Below are 13,092 nucleotides of genomic sequence, written 5' to 3'. Positions count from 1 at the left end.
GACCCACGCATTATTAAAATGATGAGCGATGACGATTACTGGTTGGCCTGCATCCTTGATACTCGCTATAAAGGCAAATTGCAAAATATTATGCCACATGAGAACCTCGAACAAATATTAGCAACCAAACAAGCTACTCTTGTAGACCGTTTGATTCAGGCATTCCCAGCACACAGCGCCGGTGATGGTTCTCACACAAGCTGCAGGGAGGTACAGGGCAGAGGTGTTAGAGGTGCACAAATCAGAAGTGGCGTTGGACAGAGGGGTTTTCTGACCAGGTTGTGGAGCGATTTCGCAATGACCGCAGACAGGACAGGTACTGCAGCATCTATTCAAAGTGACAGGAGACAACATTTGTCCAGTATGGTTACTAACTATTTGTCATCCCTTATCGATGTTCTCCCTCAACCGTCATTCCCATTTGATTACTGGGCATCCAAATTAGACACCTGGCCTGAATTGGCAGAATATGCATTGCAGGAGCTTGCTTGCCCAGCAGCTAGTGTGCTATCAGAAAGAGTATTCAGTGCTGCTGGTTCAATATTAACCGAAAAAAGGACTCGTCTGGCTACCCAAAATGTGGATGATCTAACCTTCATTAAAATGAACCACTCCTGGATTTCAAATTATTTTGCCCCACCTTTCCCGGCTGACACCTAGCTTTCCTATAAAAAGGTCTTGCTTGTGGACTGGTCTTACTGAGTGTTCCAATCTCTTAATTTGCAGCAGCTGTTTGTCCAGCATACGACATGTTTACACCTCCCTCAATGGGAAAACTCCCCCCACGGGGCCGTGGCCTCGCCACTTGGCGCAAGCACCCGTTAGAGTGCCGTTTGTCTGAAGAGGTGGGTGTGCCCGCTTTTGGTCGACGGCACTGCCACTGGGTCCCTCATAGTACAATAAAGTGTCTCTGGCGGTGGTAGCGCGCACCCAACGTCAGACACACCGTTGTAACATGAGGGGCCCTGGGACAGTACCGCCGGCCACAAGAGAGTTCACCCCCCCCCCAGCTCAAACTGTGCTCTACCACGTGCAAACTTATCTCTCACAGCTCCACCAATGTTTAGTCTATGCGCTGACATCATTCAATGCCTGGCACTGACAATACCCAATTTGTTGACATCTATGATGCTAGTTAAAGTAGTCTGGGTCAGTGTCCTATATTGACACCAGTAAATACTTACTGCCAAATTACTATGTCAGAAACTCAGCAGATGAGCCCACCCCTGTACCTAAGTATGCCACACTTTTTTTTTGTTGTTGTTGTTGTTTTGCGAGACATTAACATCTATTTATTTTTTGTGAGTACTAACTGTGTCAGACACTCCTTGCAATCCTCCTCCACTGACCACAATGCTGCCTGTGTATCCATGTAACCTATTTAAAACTGCCTTGAGCCTATTTTTATTTATTTTAGGCCTAGTAAGCCTGTCTGCGGTCCCCCCGTGCAATCCTCCTCCACTGACCACAATGCTGCCTGTGTATCCATGTAACCTATTTAAAACTGCATAGAGCCTATTTTTAGTTATTTTAGGCCTAGTAAGCCTGTCTGCGGTCCCTCCTTGCAATCCTCCTCCTCCGCTGACCACAATGCTGCCTGTGTATCCATGTAACCGATTTAAAACTGCCTTGAGCCTATTTTTATTTATTTTAGGCCTAGTAAGCCTGTCTGCAGTCCCTCCTTGCAATCCTCCTCCTCCGCTGACCACACCAATGCTGCCCGTGTACCCCTGGAACCTATTTTAAAGTGCATAGAGCCTATTTCTTTATTTTATGTAATATTAAAAAAGCCATGATGGACTATGCTGTCCCACGCTACGAGCTACCCAGTCGACACTTCTTTTGCAAGAAAAGCCATCCCAGCCCTCCACCAGCACCACCTCCATTGTCCATGCACTCTGGCAATCTGTGAGTACAAAGGTGCACCTGACAACAGACGCATGGACCTGTAGGCATGGCCACGGAGGGTTCAGTCTTTAGGCTTTCGGCCTATAGTATCAGATATTAAACTGCATTTGGCCTACTAGTGTGGTTGGGCCCTTAAAACAGTGTCTGCTGCTCCTGGGTTTGCTACTCCACTGAACAAAGCAATGCCGCCTGTTTATTCCTGTTACCAATTTTGAACTGCATTTAGCCTACTTTATTCTTTGGCCCTATATCTGTGTTTCCTCCTCATCCTGCCCATTGCCCAGCCACTGCTAGATGAGTCTGCTGGTACATTGACCTAGACCACTACATTCCCCTTGCACTCTACACAGCCAGAATCTGACCCTGCTGAAAGTAAGGTTCCCCTTCCCGCATGTTATACCACCTTACACAGGGACAAAGAGGAAGGTGCAGATGAAAGTGCAGGTTCCTTCATCAGGTGGGGGGGCATACTCGTTGGCGACGTCACTGGCACAGGGCCCCTCAGAGTACGCAAAAGTGTCGCTGCTGGTGGGAGGCGCCCCCGCCGTGCAAACACACCGCTGTACTTTGAGGGGCCCTGTGCCAGTGCCAATGCCAATGAGTGGGCCCCCCCTGCTTGCTTAGGATCACAGCACTTGCAAACTTGACATACTTACCTCTCACTGCTCCACCGCCGTGACGTAGTCCACGTTTCCTGGGCCCACTAAAACCTTGAACCAGCCCTACCCCCCACAACTTTTGCCAAATGACCCCCAATTTCCAATGCCCAACTATTATTATAAATTTAATTAAGATTGACAAGCTTCAGAAACAAGAATGGATGTTTTTGGCATTAAAATGGGCACTGTAGGTGTTTTCCTGGCCTCCACTCACTGCCGACTATGCTTCCCCATTGACTTGCATTGGGTTTCGTGTTTCGGTCGATCCCCGACTTTTAGCGATAATCGGCCGACTGCACTCGACTCGACTTTGGACAAAGTCGGGTTTCGCAAAACCCGACTCGATCTTAAAAAAATGAAAGTCGCTCAACCCTACTCAGCACCACACCTAAAACAAAGCTAAATTTACAAATTTACTCCCATGAAGTCATTGTGCGTCCAGGGAAGCCAAATCATCTGCTTAGTAATCCCACACTGTGACCATAAGGAGCAAGTTCAAAGAGTCAGCATAGCATCAAAATAGGTAAAAACTTGGTAGAGTCTAGAAGGATATAGAAAGAGGGACGAGGGAAATTGGAGTCAGAGAGAGTCCACATAGATGGGGTACAAAAAAAGGACATGCACCTTGTTTGCAAATTTTCTGACAAATCATAATGAAAAATTATTTGACAATACTATGAGCACTATTCACAAAAGAATAAAATCCCGTACGACCTTTTTAAGGTTTACAGCTTGTGCCAAGAGCTGGGCCAAGGAGGTGTAAAATATTTGTGTCATGCAGTTCATTTTTTTAGCCTGTTCCTTTAATAAACGTAACCCTTTAATATACCTTTGTATGTATCTTTACATTTACACATATTTAGCTATTTAGCCCCACTAATAAAAATATGTACTTTCGCCATATTGTTTGTACATAACTACAAGTCACAGCCTACACTTTAGGAGATCACGAGCTAGACATTCTCGTCTTGCTTCAATTTCATGATGACACACGGAGACACAGAAGATTTAATTACAAGGCGATGCCCTTTTTTGGGAACTGATTATTAAGATATTTAACCTTAGAGTGATGAAGAATTCTTGATTGAGCAGTGAGTGCTACTGAATATTTTAGACCGGAGGAACTGGTTGGCTTTCTCTTTGATGTCACTCAGCAGTATATATACCGGCTTGTCCTCCATCACTGCACTCACAGTGCTTAGATTTCGGCAGAATCACACCTTCCGTGTCATTCCTTGAAGAGAAGGAAGGTATGTAACATTCACTATTACTAACTGCACTGTTGTATTGTGTACTAATCTACGTATTATCATAAGATTTTGGGGGATATTGTGTTTATAGAGCAACTCCTCAAAGACACGTTTGTAAATTCAGTTCACCACTTTGCTGGTTTATCATGAAATAAGGTACTAAATTGGCACTGTGCAAATAAATGTGTCTTCTGAATTTAAAGGGAACCTATTATCCGATCTATTCTCTCCTGTGTGCTAGTGTTGAGTTAGTTACTTTGTTTCTTTAAGGTGGTTGTCCATTACTTTGAAATTGATGCCCTATTCTTAGGATAGGCCATCAATGTCTGATCAGCCAGGGGGGAGAGAGAGAGGGGGGGGAGAGAGAGAGAGAGGAGAGAGAGAGAGAGAGAGAGAGAGAAGAATCGGCCGATTTCACACGATCCGACTTTTGAGAAGGTCGGGTTTCACAAAACCCAACTCGATCCTAAAAAAGCAAAAGTCGCTCAACCCTACCGGTGAGTGTTGCCGCATTATTTCCTATTTTTTGCTGTATACTCTCGTCTTCTTTCTGGATGCGAGCACCTCCTGAGAATACTGGGCTCTTATGGTGACCTCTGAATTCCACGTTTGATCTCGCTCATGAGGCAGTGCTGCTACACTTTTTTCTTTTAAGACTTTCCATCAATATATAAGATATACCATTCAAATACTCCTAAAACCAAAGTAAATACCAAACAATCTATATAAGTAAACATATCCAATTTTTATTAATTGCAAACAAATATATACACTACAGTACTTAAATAAAAAAAAAATTAAAAACACCCCATAAAACCCAAAAACAAGGGGCAGTGTGTTAAATGGTAAATCCCACACAGGTTAAATGTAATCAATACAACGTATGCTATGAGAATCAAGTGGTAGAGGTACAATGCAAACACATATACATTATAATTGGATATATAATATGGAAACTCAAAACATGATTATCAAACTAGATCACATTATAAGCATAATAAAAAAAATCCTTGATTTAAGAATGACCCCTCAGCGAGAGCTCCTAAAACCATACAGCAGTGCTTCAGCACCAGTACTACCCACCACAAGCCATAAGTAATGGACCAAAGACAGACCACACTGCCCAGTAACTGGAGGCTTCATCATATTAATATATAAGTCCTGGACAACCTGTAATATGCATAAGCTGGAACTCCTCCTGCCAAACTGCTACTGATTGAGAGCTTCTCTATACTGTGCATGAGTAGATAGCTGTCAAACTACAGCAAATGTGCAACATGAACACTTGCACAAGATAAACAGGGATTTAATGAAAAAACAACTCTGATCTGGATCTATTTTACACTGCCATCAGATAGGACTTTATTGGCCTAGTGACTTTTTCCCTTTAAGCAAAGATCTGAATCTGTTATACCATATACAGATAATTAATAATTATGTTGTTGAAGCAAAACCAAGATGTAAATGTTATCAATCTACCACTATCAGATTCTTCTGACTTTTTAAAGTCTGAATTTTTTTGTATGAATATTTACATATTTAATCAATCATTACTCATTGTCTTTTCCAGTTAAGAATGCAGATCTTCGTTAAAACCTTGACTGGCAAGACCATCACCCTTGAGGTGGAGCCCAGTGACACAATTGACAATGTGAAAGCCAAGATTCAAGACAAAGAAGGTATTCCACCTGATCAGCAGAGGTTGATCTTTGCTGGAAAACAGCTGGAGGATGGTCGCACTCTCTGTGACTACAACATCCAGAAGGAATCTACTCTTCATTTGGTTCTTCGTCTAAGAGGCGGTATGCAGATCTTTGTTAAAACCTTAACAGGCAAGACCATCACCCTTGAGGTGGAGCCCAGTGACACTATTGACAATGTGAAAGCCAAGATTCAAGACAAAGAAGGTATCCCACCTGATCAGCAGAGATTGATCTTTGCTGGAAAACAGCTTGAAGATGGCCGCACCCTTTGTGACTACAACATCCAGAAAGAATCCACTCTCCACCTTGTGCTCCGTCTCAGAGGTGGCATGCAGATATTTGTGAAGACCCTGACTGGCAAGACCATCACCCTTGAGGTGGAGCCCAGTGACACTATTGACAATGTGAAAGCCAAGATTCAAGACAAAGAAGGTATCCCACCTGATCAGCAGAGATTGATCTTTGCTGGAAAACAGCTTGAAGATGGCCGCACCCTTTGTGACTACAACATTCAGAAGGAATCCACCCTTCACCTTGTGCTCCGTCTGAGAGGGGGTATGCAAATATTTGTCAAAACCCTGACTGGCAAGACCATTACCCTCGAGGTAGAGCCCAGTGACACAATTGACAATGTGAAAGCCAAGATCCAAGACAAAGAAGGTATCCCACCTGATCAGCAGAGGTTGATCTTTGCTGGCAAGCAGCTTGAAGATGGCCGCACCCTTTGTGACTACAACATCCAGAAAGAATCCACTCTCCACCTCGTGCTCCGTCTCAGAGGTGGCATGCAGATATTTGTGAAGACCCTGACTGGCAAGACCATCACCCTTGAAGTAGAGCCCAGTGACACCATTGAGAATGTGAAAGCCAAGATCCAGGATAAAGAGGGTATCCCACCAGATCAGCAGAGATTGATCTTTGCTGGAAAACAGCTTGAAGATGGCCGCACACTCTGTGACTACAACATCCAGAAAGAATCCACACTCCACCTTGTTCTTCGTCTGAGGGGTGGCTGTTAGAAGCGAATGCTGAAAATGTGCATTTAAAATTGAACACAATGGAATTCATGATTCATTTGCTTGTTCATTTATAACATTCACTCTAGTTATATTGGTTTGAGTAATAATTTAAGTATTTTGCTAAAGCTAATAGTATGTGGTTCTATGGTCTTAATTTTTTTCTATAAAATTCTCTTATTAAAAGAATCCCAAATTAAACTTGTTTCATTTTATGGCATTTAATTTAGATTTTTTTAAAATTAAGTAGAAACTTTTCTTTATTGATGTTTCTTTGGCTATTATCTGTAAGGAAACGTAACACTTGGTTTCACAGTGAGGGTGACCAATGAGTGGAACAGACTGCCACGAGAGGTGGTGAGTTCTTCTCCAATGGAAGTCTCCAAACAGAGGCTGGACAGACATTGGGCAGGGGGTTGTTAACGATGACCCTGGAGGTTCATTCTAAGACAGGGATTGGGGACCTCAAACCTGTTGGCCATAAGACCTTTTATCTGGCCCCCAGGCAGAATCCTGGGGACTACAGATATTGGGCGAGCAATTGTGTTTTGATTGCCACCTGTCTTTTAATTTCTTCTTGCTTTGTGAACACACGCCCTCAGCATTCACTACTAAGATTACATCCTGACACAAGTGCCAGCGTTAAGACTTACTTTATGGCCGGAGTTAGAGCACAGTTCTTATGGCCCTTGAAGGATGGTTTAAATATCCAAATGGCCCTTTGCAAAAAAAACATTCCCCCCCGTCATTAGATATTCATGTGACTTAAAGAAGTTTTGTCAGAAGGACAACTATAGTATATCACTATCAAAGATAATGAGCCAGAACAGAAGAGTCAGAGAAGGGAGCATTTGCACTCATGGGCTGATAGATGTAATATATCACATGGGTCAGTTTATTTTAACATTTGCCCTCGTAGAGGAAAAAAACTTAAGTCTAAGCAATTTAGCCAAGATTTTTTATGGTTAATGAACAAGTCAAGGCATATTAACATTCTAACATATACTTACCCGTATTTTTCGGACCATAAGATGCACTTTTTTCCTCCAAATTTGGGAGGAAAGTGTGGGGGCGTCTTATGGTCGGAATGTAGCATGTGGGGAGGGAGCAGCGGTAGAGGGGGATCGCAGGAGGCAGGAAAATGTCTCCACTGCACCGCTTCCCCGCCCACCTGTCAGCGCTGAGCAGTGAGCGGGGAGCAGCAAATGAATATTCCTTCACTTAAACAGCGGACACACATGGTTTCCCCAGCACCAGATTCCTGCAGAAGCTGGGGAGATCTGTGTGTCCGGTGAAAGAGGGTGCAGGAGCAGGGTGCCAGAGGAGAGCTTGCCGCATACCTGACAGCACTGATGCACTGCTAAATTCTCTGTGGAGGACCTGTGCTGAGGTCAGGAAGAGTGCGGGCTGGAGCATGACATGACCGCACAAAGCCCTGCCTCTTTGTGATGTCATCACAGGTCCTGCAGACAGCTCAATACAAACAGTGTAGCTTCCTCTAAAGTTTCTTTTACACTTGCCGTGTTTTTGCGGCCCCAATAGATTTCTATGGGGTCACAAAAACGGGCCGCAATAATTCCACGTGCGCCATGCACCGTATGGCCATGAGGGAAGTATTTACGGTCGTGAAAAAAGATCGAGCTTGCTCGATCTTTTTCACGGCTTACGGACATGGCCCCCCAAAAACTTCCGGTTTTGTGGACCACTGTTTTTTTCCCAATACTTTTGCTGTGGTATTGGGAACCTGGAAAATGGTGATCCCCAAGTTTTTTGCGGTCCATTATTGCGGCTGACCGTGAAAATTGCAGCGATACGGCCCGCACAAATGACCCGCAATAACGGGCCGCAAAAAACATGTTACGTGTAAAAGAAACCTTACATGATCTGTGGTAAGGTCATAAGAGGGAGGGCACTGTGCGGTCATGGCTGGCTGCAGGACCTGCACTAAGCACAGCCTGCACAAGAAAGAATTAATTAAAAGGTTAGTGATTACAGCACATAAAAAAGCACTCTGCCACTCCTGTGGTGATCTATAACTCCCAGCATACGATAGTATCTGCAGGACATGCTGGAAGTTATAGTTCTCCCATGGGATCTTAAAGCAGCACTCTAGTGTTATTTTTCAGTGCTGGAATGGTGCTTTAAATATAAGCCATGTGCCCCCATTCTTTTACCCACAGTTCAGCGTCTTCATATAGTACTTTACAGACACCACACTGGTCCCCGCAGCACCATCTTCTCCCCGTAGCTTCCAACATTATAACATACTATTATATATAATAACACCACATATAATAGTATGTTGTTTATGTTATTAAATATTTTACACATTTTTTGCTTCAAAAATATTTTCTACCTCTAAAACCTGGATGCGTCTCATAGTCCGATGCGTCTTATAGTCCGAAAAATACTGTACTTTTCCTTTCTTATGTTTTTAAAGAGAAACTAAACTTTTTAACTGATTTTTCATATTTAGCAGGCACTAGAATTGCTTGCAGATTGGTGGGGGTCCAGGTCCTAAGACCCTTGAGAAGTGTGCAGCTCAACAGGCAGGAGCATACAGATCAGCAGAAAGGAGCATACAGCTCATCAGACAAGAGTGTACAGATCAGCAGACAGGAGAGTACAGCTCAGCAGACAAGAGTGTACAGATCAGCAGACAGGACAGTACAGCTCAGCAGACAGGACAGTACAGCTCAGCAGACAGGAGCGTACAAATCAGCAGACAGGAGCGTACAGCTCGGCAGACAGGAGAGTACAGCTCAGCAGACCAGAGCATACAGCTCAGCAGACAGGAGGGTACAGCTCAGCAGACAAGAGCGTACAGCTCAGCAGGCAGGAGAGTACAGCTCAGCAGCCAGGAGAGTACAGCTCAGCAGACAGGAGAGCACAGCTCAGCAGACAGGAGGGTACAGCTCAGCATACAAGAGCGTACAGCTCAGCAGACAGGAGACTACATCTCAGCAGACAGGAGAGTACAGCTCAACAGACAGGAGAGTACAGCTCAGCAGACAGGAGCGTACAGCTCAGCAGACAGGAGCATACAGGTCAGCAGACAGGAGCATACAGGTCAGCAGACAAGAGTGTACAGCTCAGCAGACTGGAGCGTACAGCTCAGCAGACTGGAGCGTACAGATCTGCAGACAGGAGGGTACAGCTCAGCAGACAGGAGCATACAGCTAAGCAGACAGGAGCGTACAGATCAGCAGACAGGAGGGTACAACTCAGCAGACGGGAGCGTAAGGATCAGCAGACTGGAGTGTACAGATCAGCAGACAGGAGAGTACAGCTCAGCAGACAGGAGCATACAGCTCAGCAGACTGGAGCGTACAGATCAGCAGACAGGAGCGTACAGATCAGCAGACAGGAGCGTACAGCTCAGCAGACAGGAGCGTACAGGTCAGCAGACAAGAGCGTACAGCTCAGCAGTCTGGAGCGTACAGATCAGCAGACAGGAGCGTACAGCTCAGCAGACAGGAGCGTACAGCTCAGCAGACTGGAGCGTACAGCTCAGCAGACTGGAGCGTACAGATCAGCAGACGGGAGGGTACAGCTAAGCAGACGGGAGTGTACAGATCAGCAGACGGGAGGGTACAGCGCAGCAGATGGGAGAGTAAGGATCAGCAGACTGGAATGTACAGATCAGCAGACAGGAGGGTACAGCTCAGCAGACAGGAGAGTACAGCTCAGAAGACAGGAGGGTACAGCTCAGCAGACAGGAGCCTACAGCTCAGCAGACAGGAGCATACAGCTCAGCAGACAGGAGAGTACAGCTCACCAGACAGGAGCATACAGCTCAGCAGACAGGAGCGTACAGATCAGCAGACAAGAGTGTACAGCTCAGCAGAGAGGAGAGTTCAGCTCAGCAGACAGGAGAGTACAGCTCAGCAGACAGGAGTGTACAGCTCAGCAGACAGGAGCGTACAGCTCAGCAGACAGGAGCAAACAGCTCAGCAGACAGGAGCGTACAGCTCCTGTTGAGCGCCCACACAGAGCGGAATACGGATTGAATAGAAAGCTTAGACTATGAAGCCTATGCGTTAGGCTGTGGTCACATGGCCATCGATTCTCTCATGCGAGATAATCGGGCTGATTATGCTAATTAGACTCGACTCAAAGTCTTTTAAAGTCTGATCCTAGTGTGCTGGGATTCCCTCACATATGAGAATCATATCCCAGGTGCGGAGAAGACGGAGAGCTTAATTTCTCCATCTTCTCCATTGTCTGTGTCTGCGGTAATCGGACTGCACTTGGATGATATCTGAGTGCTGTCTGATGTTTCACACGCACCAATACACTTGTATATAGGTACGCATGTATGATTATTGGATGTACATATTGGATGTACATCGGCTAGCACTCGGCTATGTTATACGGTAGTGTGAGCAAGCTCTTATACTGAATCTATTCCCTAGTCCAATTACTTTTCTCCCCTGCGGGCTGAAAGAGGCGGCATAATGCCATGATGTCACTGTGCTACCTGTGCCAGGATGTTGGTCTTGCAGGATGTGGGCGTACAGCAGTTTGAGGCGTACAAGACGGAGGAACCTACAGCTCCCTTCCCTCCCACTGGATCCAATCAGTATGATGTTGTGCCGATACATTGGTGATCAAAGTGGTGCTCACATGGATGTACTCGGCCAAAAGAGCTGGGCAAGTGCACTGCCCCAGATATTCAGCAATACTGACACATCTGCTCCTTTTGTGTTTGTTTTCATTTGAATTTTGCATTCAGGGCAACTGCCAATATCTCCTCGCTTTGCAGCACTATTGCTACTGTTACATGACTATAGAAGTGCATCTGGAGTTCCCCCACTGCCGCAGGGCCGAGGGGTACCCGGTACCGGGCCTCTCTGTCTCAGTTCTGGGGTGGTCACGGTGGCTAGACCCGGTCCGTGACCCTGCTGAGGGGCGTCCAGCAAAGATAGAACGTGATGATGTTGGGGTGTGGGGTGCGATGGATAACGAGGACACAGAGTTGCAGTCTCTTTACCTCTTTACTGAAGGTCTCGAGGTACTCAATCCAGAGCACTGTTAACAGGGCTGTCTGAGACCGGCCGGTCCGAAGGCACATCAGGAGTCCCCTTAACAGGTGGGAATCAGCGTCTACCTTCTAGCGCCTGTGTGTTGTAGTCCTTCCCTGCTGAGCACCCCGGGATAGTCCTCACAACTGATTCTGTCTGTCTCTGATGTTCGTTCTCTCCGTCCCCCAGATGATATGGTTAGGACACACCCGTATGACGGGGTAGGCCTGGAGTTCTTCCGGGACCCTAGAGCCGCCCCTCTCCCATAGCTGCCTCCGTTGTCTGCTTAGGTGATTTGGGTGAGACAGCCAACCTATAATTGGCTATCCTGCCGTGGTTTGCAGTAATGCTTAGAGTCTCTTACTTGCTCGGCGTTCCGGCCACCGACTGTTTGCGCCTCAGAAGGATGTTGCCTCGATCTTACAGCACGACTCCTTCTGGTCCTATCGCCTCTTTGCTGTATTCCCGTTTTCTCGCTTCTCTTTTGTCCTTTCTTAGGAATCTGTCAGGATCCCATCCCTGACAGGTCCTCTCTCTAGCTCTTCCCAGTTACTTCTCCCTGTCTTCCTGTCCAACCCCCAGTTTTACCAGAGTGTGAGGAGTGGCCTACTAGATAGAACCATTCCCCCTGGTGGCCGGAGTGTGAAGTGTAGGTGTGTGTTACCTGGTCAGGTGAACTCCTTTAGTGCAATCAGACGTAACATCACTCCCCTTAGTGGCAGAGCGACGTTACTGCAACGACCAGGACTCTGGGGCGCTGCACATCCATGAAGGTCCTAACAGTTACTATGCTGACATCACTTTTACAGTGCAAAAAACACATTCACATCCACATTCTATACACTTTATGGAAGATGTCTTCAAGACTGGAATTTTGTATACTAGTCTTGATAACAAGCCCACTAAAATGCATCAGATTGATTGATGACTTTAGCAGATTTTTAGGCAATGAGCTGTTAAGGTTTATGGACAGGACACAGATCTACATGAGAATCTTCCTTCGGAGCTTACTTTAAATTAAATAGAGCGTTAGCAGTGTGAGACATGTAGATCAGGAGAGTAGACTGTCAGTCATTACATGTGACCACAAGTATGCGATATGCCGGCCACACTCTGGCTAGATGTGTGGCCTCGCTCGATACAAGAGAATGTGGCCAGGAGAATGTATATTGTGTACTTGCGGTCACATGATTGCTCAGTCTTGACGTCGACACTGGAGAATCCGCACAGCGCGCGCTGTGTGTGCTGTGAGGATTTACAAGTCTGCAGAGTGACTGAAGACTTTTGTGATAAGCCTGGAAAAAGCCGTTTAATATATGGCAACCACCTTGCAGGGCAATTTTAAGGATAGTAGACATAGGCATAACTGAAAATCTATCACCAACACAAGTCAGAGGTCATGAAAACATCATGAAACAATCACTTTAAAGCAGTCTTTAGGTATTTAATAAAACACATTACCTAAAACGATTAAGCAGTAGAATTTGTTTCCTTGCCTCTTCATTCATTATCCAATAGCCATTAAATTAAAG

At 45.7% G+C, this 13,092-nt stretch overlaps 2 protein-coding genes across 2 annotated transcripts; both read left to right on the top strand.

The window, feature by feature from the left end:
- The first annotated feature begins 3,713 nt into the window (after positions 1-3,713).
- Positions 3,714-5,773, top strand: LOC143817024 (polyubiquitin-like). The gene is made up of 3 exons (XM_077298072.1): positions 3,714-3,817; positions 5,388-5,724; positions 5,769-5,773. Exons 2-3 carry the CDS (start codon positions 5,394-5,396, stop codon positions 5,771-5,773), a joined length of 336 nt encoding a protein of 111 aa, XP_077154187.1. The 5' UTR covers positions 3,714-3,817; positions 5,388-5,393.
- LOC143815224 (polyubiquitin-B-like) lies at positions 5,708-6,737 on the top strand. Its single transcript, XM_077294238.1, has one exon. It carries the CDS (start codon positions 5,850-5,852, stop codon positions 6,537-6,539), a length of 690 nt encoding a protein of 229 aa, XP_077150353.1. The 5' UTR covers positions 5,708-5,849; the 3' UTR covers positions 6,540-6,737.
- The last annotated feature ends 6,355 nt before the right edge of the window (positions 6,738-13,092 follow it).

This window comes from Ranitomeya variabilis, chromosome 3 (assembly GCF_051348905.1).
Source record: "Ranitomeya variabilis isolate aRanVar5 chromosome 3, aRanVar5.hap1, whole genome shotgun sequence".
NCBI lineage: Eukaryota > Metazoa > Chordata > Amphibia > Anura > Dendrobatidae > Ranitomeya > Ranitomeya variabilis.
Note: the sequence above shows the minus strand (reverse complement) of the source record. Positions and strands in the feature narration are given on the sequence as shown.

Bases quoted from the DNA above. Each gene is read 5' to 3' on its own strand.
- LOC143817024 (XM_077298072.1), top strand. From the start codon at position 5,394: ATGCAGATCTTCGTTAAAACCTTGACTGGCAAGACCATCACCCTTGAG.
- LOC143815224 (XM_077294238.1), top strand. From the start codon at position 5,850: ATGCAGATATTTGTGAAGACCCTGACTGGCAAGACCATCACCCTTGAG.